Here is a 12,513-nt window from a genome sequence, read left to right as displayed (position 1 = left end):
GATAGTGACTTTGCTGTTCTTTAGAAGAAGATTTTTAGAGATATATCCTGAATATTCCTATGCTTCTGTTGTGGTCTCGCACTATAACACCGGGGTCTTGATTTGAACAAATACGAATCTACGTACTGGTAAATTTCATCTTTTATAGCCCTGCTGTTCTGGAGAAGTAGATTTTTACAAGATGTCTCCAAATGTTTACGAATTCTTAATTATCTCCCCTTTAAAGAGGGCCTACCACTTCCTGTGAACAAACTTAAACCCAGGCTGCTTTGTTGCAAATTTGGCTGAAATTGGCTCAGAGATTTTGGAGAAGTCGAAAATAAAATTGACAGACAACACACACCTCACGACAAACAGACAAAAAGACGAACGTCGGACATTTTTCATTAGAAAAGCTTATGATTTTGATGTAGTTTAGCAATGCTAAGATAATGTTATAAATTTGAAATATGCCTTGAAGATAATTTAAAACTATGTCCAAAAAAAAAGAACTTTTCATTTTCATGCTAAATTGGTGAGCTTTTTGTGTTTTAAAAGATCCACTCTTTTTAATCATTAAGTACATGTACATGTATACATATGTGCATAAAATGTTATTTTTTAAATTGAATGGGGGAAAAATGCTATAGCTAATGGTGAAAATTTTACAGCCAAAAAAAAAAAAAAAATAAAAAAAAAAAAAAAATAATAATAATAATAACTGAAAAGATATGACTTTTTGTAACAACCAAATACAATAACATTTTTTTTTATAATGAAATATCATAAAAAGAAATGCATGTGAATTAAGGCTAGGTATAAGCGTTTCTATGCAAATGAGCTAATAAAAAAGGATAAGAGGTAAATTTATTATTCGGAGAAAATTTTGATTAATTTTCTTATACATACTTAGTACCCATGATATGTTATAGCCTGTATACATTTTGACGTCGTATCATGACGTCAGTGTTCATACCTACTGGATGAAATATAACACATAAACAAAACAGCTACGGCGCAAGGGATAATCCTAATTAATTTGACTTAAAAATTGTAAAATGCTAAAAAGAATATACTATAGAATAATAAAACTACTGCACAGATCCTAGACATTTTATCGATTGATTGAAATTTGAGGAAACTTATACAGGACTGTACATTTTTATCTTGATTCAACTTAGAATTATGCAAATAGTAATTAAACAACTGAGCTGTTGATATATATATATATATATATATATATATATATATATATATATATATATATATATATATATATATATATATATATATATATATATAAAGCACTAAAAACCAACAACACTGTATATCCTAAGTGTCGGATCTACTAAGTAGATACAAGGTCACGGATGGAAATTTATATAAAGCACTAAAAATGACCAACGACACGAACAATAATAATTGTCAAATTTTCGGGACAACCTGTCCCTTCCTCAGGACAAAGAAAAAAGTTAAGAAGTCATAAAAACAAAGGAAATAGAGAAGCAAAAACAACTAGCACTACTACTAAACTACCAAACACTAAATATTTACAATGTTACATGTTTAATTTGGAGTTTATAAACAGTTGTGAACAAAGAAATCCGGAGCGCTATGAATTGCGTCCGGTCTATCGGGTGTAGTCTGGTGAAGTGTGATTTACATAATTGAACGAATTAATTATCGCTAATTAATTACGGCCAACAGTAAATCGTACATTGTCTTATTCTCTCAAAATAGCGTAACTCTACATGATAAAAAGAAATTAAAGAAAGATAATATGGAAGGACAATTTTGAAATATGAATTTGGATATATTATAAATTTGGAAATCGGAAAAAAGAAATAAACAAAAATTTGAGCTGTAAATATTTGGGTAGGTTGTTCCAGGATTACTGATACGAATTAACGGTAAAGTTTACACTATATAGAGAGAATGAACTTGTTTGTTACAATCCGAGATTGGGTCTAGTTCACGTTCATCCTGGTGAAGTCATTAAGTTTGTTAATACCATTAGGGCGGAATGACTTCAGCCTGTGCATCCAGAACTTTTCCTTGCCTTTTCTCTGCGCGTCTGTCCATCTTGGATTATGGTCAATAACCACTACTGTCATGTCCTCCCATTTGTGTCCTTCAAGGTTGAAATGTTCCCCAACGGGTTCATTGAGTTTTTTGGTCCTAATGGTAGAACGGTGATTATTGACCCTCCTGCGAAGATCCCCTGTTTCACCAACATACTGTTTGGAGCAAACTTTGCAACTGATGAGATAAATGCAGTTGTCTGTTTGACAGGACAGATTCCCTAGTATTTTGTAGCTGCGGCCTGCAACGGGGCTGTTAAAACTGTCTGTGTCAGAACTGTACTTACAGAGAAGACATCTTCTGTCAGAGCAAGTTTTAAAGCCCCCGTTAGGTAATGGATTGTCCAATCTGGTTCTTACTACCATGTCCTTCAGGTTCCTCGCCCGTTTTAACAGCCCCGTTACAGGCCGCAGCTACAAAATACTAGGGAATCTGTCCTGTCAAACAGACAACTGCATTTATCTCATCAGTTGCAAAGTTTGCTCCAAACAGTATGTTGGTGAAACAGGGGATCTTCGCAGGAGGGTCAATAATCACCGTTCTACCATTAGGACCAAAAAACTCAATGAACCCGTTGGGGAACATTTCAACCTTGAAGGACACAAATGGGAGGACATGACAGTAGTGGTTATTGACCATAATCCAAGATGGACAGACGCGCAGAGAAAAGGCAAGGAAAAGTTCTGGATGCACAGGCTGAAGTCATTCCGCCCTAATGGTATTAACAAACTTAATGACTTCACCAGGATGAACGTGAACTAGACCCAATCTCGGATTGTAACAAACAAGTTCATTCTCTCTATATAGTGTAAACTTTACCGTTAATTCGTATCAGTAATCCTGGAACAACCTACCCAAATATTTACAGCTCAAATTTTTGTTTATTTCTTTTTTCCGATTTCCAAATTTATAATATATCCAAATTCATATTTCAAAATTGTCCTTCCATATTATCTTTCTTTAATTTCTTTTTATCATGTAGAGTTACGCTATTTTGAGAGAATAAGACAATGTACGATTTACTGTTGGCCGTAATTAATTAGCGATAATTAATTCGTTCAATTATGTAAATCACACTTCACCAGACTACACCCGATAGACCGGACGCAATTCATAGCGCTCCGGATTTCTTTGTTCACAACTGTTTATAAACTCCAAATTAAACATGTAACATTGTAAATATTTAGTGTTTGGTAGTTTAGTAGTAGTGCTAGTTGTTTTTGCTTCTCTATTTCCTTTGTTTTTATGACTTCTTAACTTTTTTCTTTGTCCTGAGGAAGGGACAGGTTGTCCCGAAAATTTGACAATTATTATTGTTCGTGTCGTTGGTCATTTTTAGTGCTTTATATATATATATATATATATATATATATATATATATATATATATATATATATATATATATATATATAGGTGAAATACCTACCTCTTTTTGGATTACAGTCATTTTTCGAACAACGTAGAATGCGTACTCTTTTTCCTCGATCATTTTCACAGATACAATTCCGTAATTGATGTGTTTGTTTCCATCCGGCCAGTATTGTGTACACTTGATCTTCAAGAATATGGATTTTGAAAATGTATAATGACTTCTCGATGTAATTATTGACGCGCATGTGCAAAAGGAGATTCACAGGGCCAGATAGGATTGTACTGCAATGAAACTACAGTTTTTCTTAATTACCTTTATTTTTTGTCTTTTGAATTCTCATTCCCTTCCTACTTTTAATATTATTGTTTCCTCATTACAACGTTGAAATATAAAAAATAGTTTATTGGATTTTTTTTTTACTTATATATGTGTTTTAGCTTGCAATTCGAAATTTGATGGATTAATTAAAACAAAATTATGTAATCTTTATAATATTTTACTGACATCTACACATATTGGCTTTCAGCTGGAAGCTGATAACAGATTTCTAGAACGCCGACCAATTATTTACGATATTGTCAATCTGATTTACCTCATTTCACAAAAAATATCTACATCATATGGAATCTATAAACAGCAAAATGCAGATTTTTACTGACAAAAAATAGAAAATATTTCAGAAAGACAAGTGTGAACATTAAAACGACCCAGTCTATCAGTGGAATCGTGTTTTTGTACAAAAGAAGTAAACTTGTATATCTTTTAGCAAATCAAGTTCAGAGTGAACAATTAAAATGTAGACAGTGAAATCTCATACGGAAAGATTAATGATTAAGGTACCATGAATTGATAACACTGTCATCTCAAAAATTGTTTAAAAACACGTTTAAAAACCATTATTCTTATATTCCAGCCAAAATATATTTCAATGTATTACTATAGGATTTTTAAAACTGTTTCTGAATAAAAAACAGTATTACAGAAACTAGAAGTCTAACCAAAATTAAGACTACTTAGAAAACGGTTTTTATTACCTCCTGGGGTGCAATTTGGAAAAACGTTTTCAAGGATAATTGATGGTCATTTCCCAGTTTAATTCTTTTTTGTCTTCGACGATTTTAGAGTCAATTACAGAAGATTAAAGAAGCATTCATATATCAATACAGAAATGTTACATATTTATTGTTTGACTGCAAGGTACCTTATTCCTTTCCTTCAGATTCGTCAGCATCACAATAGCAGATACATTCTCTTGCCAAATCATCGTCCAAAAATCACCAACAGTGTTTTGCTTTGGTCCTAAAAATAAATATTACATCAAGTAATTCGTACCTTCCCTATTTTGTTCTATCATTAGGGTATTAGTCCGGAATATACAATGCTGGACAAAAAATCAATGCTTTATCTGTTCATCTCCAGTCACCACATTCACAAAAAAGATAATTAAAGCATCATATTAAGGTCTTGTGTGAATTTGATTGCTTAGAATAAAAAAAAAGAAAGATTGAATTAAAAAAGAAAACTCAGGTCATAGAATTACATTCAACTCTAAATAGGCATACAAATTTATCTTTGAGATACCTTCACAATATATGCCGTTGAAAAGATGGTCGTGTAATAACGGTAACCAGAAAAAAATGTATCAAAGAATGAGAAGTGGTACAGTAGTTTTTGAATTAAAGTTCTACTTCTGCTATTAGTACTATTAGCAAAGGACCACTATTTTAACAGTTTTATACCAGTATGTATTTAACAAAAAAAAATAATTTAATACAGCAACAATTGTTCCTTACAAGTTTTAAGGAATAAGAGAAAATTTACAATTTGTAATCGTTTTATACTGAAAATCCGTCAAGCTGATAATTATAAAAGTAAACTTCCGAAAAAAGATTCTCTTTTAACAGGGATTTTCCTAATATTACGCGGTGTAACAATATAATGTATCATAAAGTGGTTTTTGAGAGTTAAGTCATTTTACTTGTTAAGTAAAAGTGGACGTATTGTTTAGAATATACACAGAATCTAATCTGATATAATAGGAAACAGATAATTTGTAATATAAAAGTTGATGTCATTTGAACTTTAAGTTGATTCTTTTTCAATCATAAAACTATAAATACCTTGTGAAGCGATGTATTCATGATCTCTCTCAGCGCCCTAAAATGTAAAGATAAAATAAATGTGTTTGAATAATTAATATTAACAGAAACAGGTTCAAGATTATTTCAAAAAAACAAAATTTTCATCTACTATGATAAATATCTGAAGAATCATATTATGTTTTATCGATTCTAACAAACGTGGTTTAAACTATGAAAAGTTTAAAGCACTTTTAGGAAGAGAGATTGATGCATTTAGATATTGTAAAAAACATTAACCTTTAAAAGTTTCCTTACCTCTATATAGTTGGCATTTATGTAGTCAGTTCCAGTCTCCGTCCTTAAGATTACCCTAGTATGGTCATCTTAAAAAAAAAAAATATCAGCATTTTTTTTAAAATTTCAAATAAATGAATAAATAAATGATGTCATAAAATAAAAAAAAAAAAATAAATTAAAAAAAAAAAAATAAATCAAATCAAATCAAACGAGTCTTACAAGGGAATGTAGTCTTAAATCTATTTTTAGGAACATTTTCATCTCTCTTTCCAATGTCACATTTGTGATTTTCACCATAAGGTAGAGTCTGAAATACAGCAGATGTATTTTATTTTAAACATTGTTCTTTAAGCATATCTAAGCTTTGTTCTTGAGCTCAAATTTTTAATTTACTATCGTAAATAATCTTATTACGACCCAAAACATTTTACTTAATTGATATATACCGGTAAATGCTATGATTGTACGTTATCAAAGGAATTTTGCTTACCTAAACACGGTTAAAATATAGTAGAAAATCTATATACTATTCAAAACTGACATATTGAAGGGATTGTGATGTATCTAATATAAATTTAAATCCTCTATCCTATATAAAGAGCACTCGAAATATCTGAACAAAAAAATCCTTCTGGCGTCTTGAGTTTGAAACATATATTACATTTAGAGATCACAAAATACAAACAATGAGGATTGTGATTAAAAGTTTTTTTTTTTTTTTTTTTTTTTTTTTTTTTTTTTTTTTTTTACATTTTTACTTAGGACGAATTCAATGCAGACACGGTGTCTGTTCGCAAACAAAACTTACCGCATACTCTTTCTGGAAACCGTCATTATCATCTTTGCTTTTCTCAGAAATGATACGCTCTAACCGACTAATCAGAATATCCGGCGTGGTGACATTATTCATGTACATTTCACCATACGGATTTTCTGCGTGTATAAGCTCATCTTCATCCACATCGATTGCGTTAACATCTTTATTACTAATCAGAGATTTTTCATCTTTTGCTTTTATGGAGGTCTTAAGTTTTCGTTTTTTGGAGGATGATAGACCAACGTCTGTAACGTTTTCCTCGCTATCTCCTTCCTCATCTTTAAACACAAGATAATTAATTTTTTTATTTTATATATTATATATTAAATACATAATGATAAGTCACATATAAATATAAATCTTAATAAACATATATCTCACAGTGTATTGCCCTTTTAAACTGTTTATTGTCCCCCATACCTTTGCGTGCATGATGCCTAATAAATTAAAAAAAAATATAAGAAAATGATGTTTTAAAAAGTGTCAAGTACTGGATAGTCGAAATCATATGTTTTGAAGTAATTGTGCTTTGTAAAAGAATTTTTTTTAGAGAGACAATTACCTTCTCAATACCAGCACAACAATCAAAATTACAAGAATGGCAGTTAAAGCTCCAGCAATTCCCCCAACGACTGCTACTTGATCTTTTCCCTTATTCTTCTGAGTGGAAGCCTTTCAAAAATGTGTTTGAAATATACAGTTAAAATTTTGCGATTTGTCGATGAAAGGAGAAGGATCTATATATTATGATTTGCTGCTTTAGTGCATACCTCAATACACTCACCCCATATATTGGGCATTCTCCAGAAAAGGAGTCACACGTATTATTTACACAACTGTCACTGCAGTTTTGCATACAGTCGAACCCATATGTATATGAGCTACATTCTGAAAGTAATCAGTTGCATCAAGATTACCTAAGAACCAGTTAAATGAACATTCCGAAAATAACCGTTGCATCAATCTTCTGAGGTATCAATATTAGTCATTAACATAAGATTGATGCATTATCTATAAATAATTTTTATGAATATACTTTACCCTGTAAACAGTCTATCCCTTGGTAACCTTGTCCACACCCACTTAAACAAGATCCATTTATGTGGTGACAGGAGGAAGGGGGGCGACATTTACCACACGTTTCACTACAGTTTTTGCCATATTGATTATTGGAGCATTCTAAATCAAATATCCTGAAATCATTTCTTTTAAATAAAGAAAGTTTTTTGTATTATAATTTTGCAAGGAAAGAAAGTATATAATATCAACTTTTGTTCAAGACATGACTTTTGTAAAATTAGTCTTAAACTGTTTGAAAAAAAAAAAAATTAAAAGAATATGCAGGTAAGATGTCATGCTTTCCACTTCAGTGTATATGATCTTGGAATTTTTTTTTCATACATTAATTTTGCATTTCTACGTCACATGTCATTCACTTTTTATACAACTCATTTTTATTGTAACTAAAACTGTGCTGTTGGTTCATGGTGAAGCTGCAAGTATATACTGAATTAAGAACACTTTGAAAATTTCTGTAATTTTTCCATATATTGAAGCTACATTCTTGATAAATTTAGAAAAAAAAAATTGCAATACACTTGTTACGTGAAATTTTATGTATTAGGTCTTCCTCTTTAACCAATATGATTTTATGGTCACTATTTAATTACAGATATCCTTCCATTTTTGTAATCCTACACATGACGTATTGTAGACAAATACACGTTTGAGAGTTTGTAAACAAATTTTACCTTTATCACCTTTTTATCGCCAATTGGGACTGCTTAAAAATATATTTTTATGCTTATTTTATAAGCTGCTCATTTTCATGTATAGTGCAAAATATGTAGAAAAAGTATATAGATTTGATTGAAGGATTGAATGTATACTGTGTTATGTCCCCTTCAAAAATATTTCCCTCAAATAAAGACGTCACCATATACCGGCAAAGGGCTTCAAATTTAGACTTATACCCAGCACTCGGAACCAGCGAACAAGGTGCGTTCTCAATCGTGCTAACGCCTACCGTGTCAGGGACCTCATCCGAAAGACCCGTAACTTTCACTTTTTATGCTGGACGCTTGGGGAAGGAAAAGTCACTACCTACGTTAAGATTTAAGTTTGACGCATCGCAGCAAACGAGAATCGAACCCGGGCCTCCCGATCATATATATATATATATATATATATATATATATATATATATATATATATATATATATATATATATATATATATATATATATATATATATATATATCTATCTATCTATCTATCTATCTATCTATCTATCTATATATGTATATATATATATATAATGTATGTTTTTGAATGAAAATTTTCATCATTTATTATTTGTGTGTGTGCTTAAATCTATTAAAGTATCATTGTAATTTGCGATTAAGAGAACTTGCAGATTACGTAAAAGGATACACAGTGTACAGTCCTTATACAAAGCAATTTTAAAAACTGTAAAATGCACTGTACCGTTACTGCACAGAAGTCCTTCCCATCCAGGTTGACATCCGCCATCACATTTCCCTGTCATCCTGTTGCATTGATTGGGTATACCACAATTTTCGTTGCAATTTTGTTCACAGTTATTCCCGAACTTTCCTTCTAAACATTCTGTACAAAAGCAAACCCTAAACATACAATAATTATCTTACACGTAATAGCAAGGAAACAAGCTCCAAGGGCAAAGTACACATTATACAAACAAATGAAATTCCTGTTAAAATCTAAACATTGTTCAAAGAAATTTTTATGATCCAAAAACTACCAATCATTTTTACGAGCATAGAAACGTAGGGGCTAAGGCAAAGCAACGACTTCTTCAAAATTGACAAACAGTTTATCTCTGTTACAAACTAATGTATACAACCTCAACAAACATAACCTTTACTGTGACGTCATTTTTCCGTCAAGAAATTTGTCTCGGGTATTTTCTAATTTGTCGGATCTGTATGAGAACTATCCAAGAGTTCTGGAATCTTGTAAGACACATTAAAAAGTATACAGAAAATTGTAACTTCATATGCATTTGGATCCATTTTATTTTATATGTGTAGAAATTATTAATTTTTACTTAAAGGAAAGTTGTAATGCGCACTCGGTAACGTATTCGTCATCGGATATATTATATATTAGTTGTTATAACAATATAGTATACATGTTTTAACCTTATTGTTAGATATACAAGAATGATAATTACCAAAGATGCATAATAAAAAAGAAACTCGTAAAATATTACCGCTATCACAAAAAGTCCCTTCATACCCAGCATCACACCCTTCAGTACAAGATCCATTGATGTGGTGACATTGTTTATATTCAAGACAAGCTCCACATCTCTGTCCACAATCCTGTCCATATCTGTCACCACCACATTCTATTGCAGGTATTAAACACAACAGTGTGTTAAAAATTCATTTAACATATATATCTATAAAGGTTATTTTGTACCGTATGTAAAAATGTAATATGACTGCTTCAGAGATCAGCAATATTAGGAATCTGAGTGCACACACATTATATAATGCTAAACAGTGTCTAAAGATAAAAATCTTAACAATGTTACGGTTCTTTAGGACATAAAAATTTAATGATTTACATTTCCTGCCTTTAAAAGAAGATATAAAATAAAGTTTATTTTCCACCTTTTTCACATTGATATCCCTGATAGCCCGGTTTACACCACGAACAAACCCCAGTTTTGATGTGACAATAAAGACAATTGCCAGGACAAGGAAGAGAACAATTAGTTTCGTAGTATCCAGCCCTGCAACCTTCAAATATCAACATTTGTAAGAAGGCAAAAACAAACTTAAAAATTTATGTTTTCACATTTTATATTTCATAGGTATCCATTTATGTTACTTTACATATTAATGATTTTTCGCTCCATTTGAATTTTAATTATTCTGTTTTCTAGATTGATTTTGCGTGTCCTGTAACAAAAGTTGAAAAATGTAACCAATAAGCAGTTAAATAAAATATCTATAGAATACTGCCATTACTAAAGAAAACTATCGTTAATCTTTGTGATGAAAAGAAATAAATTCTTACACAGTTGTATTTGTGGAAAAAATAAATAACTTTATTCCTATACGTTCGCAAAATTTAATTTACAACATACCATACACTTCCACCTCACAGAGTTCTAAAAATGCGTAGGAAGAGTATCCACTTGGATAATTGATATTAGGAAGTCTCTCATTATAGTAGATAACATACTGTCCATGCACGGGACAGGTTATATTGGCGACGGCGGGTATCGAAGATCTGGTATAATTTGTATCGTGGAAACATAAATGCCCATCCAGTCGGTCTGTCGTGTTTGATACATAAACATAAAACCCCAAAAATCTTGTAGTGTACAAAGAAAATGCATCTGAAATTTGAAAATATCGTCTTGATATGCAAAATCGTTTTTTCCCATTTTTTGTTCCCTCCTTTTGCAAAAGTGCCGGGGCACTTATTTTCATTCGCCTGTCTGTCACAAAAGCATTATCCCTTGTGTGAGTTTAAATATGGCTTACGTATTTAACATGTTCATTACTTGTGACAGGGCATTTCCTAATGTTCTTTTTTTACCTTATAATCCTGGCCATAAAGTTTGATACTAACCAACCGCAATAAGACCCGAATGACAAGAGACCAAAAACTCTGGAAACTTGCATGTTTATGTTGAAAAGGAAAAAAAAAATCTTGAGCCGTAGAATATACGTATTTTAGCTGTAAAGGTACATGTACATTCCAAATCAATATTCGTATTAGACATTTGCATTTTAATCAATATTTTTCTTTTCCATATTTTTTTTAACTTTTAATGATCATTATCATAATTTGGCTTCATCAAATAATTTTGGAGGATGAACTTACCCCACATCCTGTTTTCTGTCCTGTAATAAATTCTTATGCGTTGAATACTGTAGATTGACCTCAAGTTTACCCTCCAGGTAACAGTTGTGTATCCATTATCTGATAAAGCACACTGTCCTCCCCAAGCTCCAAGGTTAGTTTTCAGACCATCTACAGCATTACTGGAGTGGAATCTACTATCCCCTCTACTGTACTGGTTTGATTGCCATGTTGGTTTATTTAATGCCACATTCTCTTAAAATGACGATAATTTATATATGATATTTTGTATTATCACCTTTTTTTTAGTGCAATGCATGTTTAAAACTCTGACATATTCGAAAAATATTCTAATATACCCTCCAAAGAAATTTCGTATAATGAAAGTAGAACTGAAAATTAAACATTCAATTTTAGATATAATTTAAACGTCCAAATAAAGCAAATGTAATAATGCGTATGTTATACATGTATAAATATTATTTATTAGTCCCCTACCGGTGAAACCGGAGGGGACTATATGTTTCCTCTGAGTCTGTCCGTCCGTCTTTCTGTCTGTCCGTCTGTCTGTCTGTCTGTCTGTCCCTCTGTCTGTCTGTCAGTCTGTCCCACTTGGTTTTCCGCACTTTTTTCCTAAACGCTTGCAGATATTGAGCTGATTTTTGGTATGTAAGTGTATCTTGATGAGTTACAGATCAAGTTTGCATTTCGTCCCGCTTCATTGATTTTTGACGCAATTATGGCATTTACAATTCTTAACGGGAATGGAACCAGATTACACTTGCCGGTAGGGGACTAGTATTGCTAATGCAATACTCTCAGAATACTTGTTGCTCTTGTCACGACTATGGCACTTGTTGCTATCCCTGTTACATTTTATCGAAATAAAATTCAATCGATTGACTGTATGTTGTTTTATGTCCGATTCAAGAATTTTCATTCATATAGAAGACGTTACCATATACTGGTGAAGGGCTTCAAATTTAGACCTTTACTCGGCACTCTGGTACATTAAGCAGCGA

General features: G+C 31.6%; 1 protein-coding gene across 1 annotated transcript in view; it reads right to left on the bottom strand.

Moving 5' to 3' along the window:
* Nucleotides 1-12,513, bottom strand: part of LOC133174436 (receptor-type tyrosine-protein phosphatase T-like) — a 350,605-nt gene that overhangs the window by 6,654 nt on the left and 331,438 nt on the right. The window contains exons 6-17 of the mRNA XM_061309561.1: nt 9,882-10,019; nt 9,116-9,256; nt 7,670-7,807; nt 7,413-7,516; nt 7,191-7,300; nt 7,010-7,065; nt 6,620-6,906; nt 6,031-6,118; nt 5,830-5,897; nt 5,554-5,590; nt 4,635-4,732; nt 3,488-3,616 (exon numbers count right to left, since the gene is read on the bottom strand). Coding sequence (XP_061165545.1) covers nt 3,488-3,616; nt 4,635-4,732; nt 5,554-5,590; nt 5,830-5,897; nt 6,031-6,118; nt 6,620-6,906; nt 7,010-7,065; nt 7,191-7,300; nt 7,413-7,516; nt 7,670-7,807; nt 9,116-9,256; nt 9,882-10,019 — 1,394 coding nt within the window. The remainder of the gene's footprint in view (nt 1-3,487; nt 3,617-4,634; nt 4,733-5,553; nt 5,591-5,829; nt 5,898-6,030; nt 6,119-6,619; nt 6,907-7,009; nt 7,066-7,190; nt 7,301-7,412; nt 7,517-7,669; nt 7,808-9,115; nt 9,257-9,881; nt 10,020-12,513) is intronic.

The sequence above is a fragment of the Saccostrea echinata genome, unplaced genomic scaffold (assembly GCF_033153115.1).
Source record: "Saccostrea echinata isolate AGI-Se365-2 ecotype Australia unplaced genomic scaffold, CSIRO_AGI_Sech_v1 ptg000058l, whole genome shotgun sequence".
Taxonomy (NCBI): Eukaryota; Metazoa; Mollusca; class Bivalvia; order Ostreida; family Ostreidae; genus Saccostrea; species Saccostrea echinata.
The sequence above is the reverse complement of the archived record's forward strand: the minus strand, read 5'-3'. Positions and strand labels throughout refer to the sequence as shown.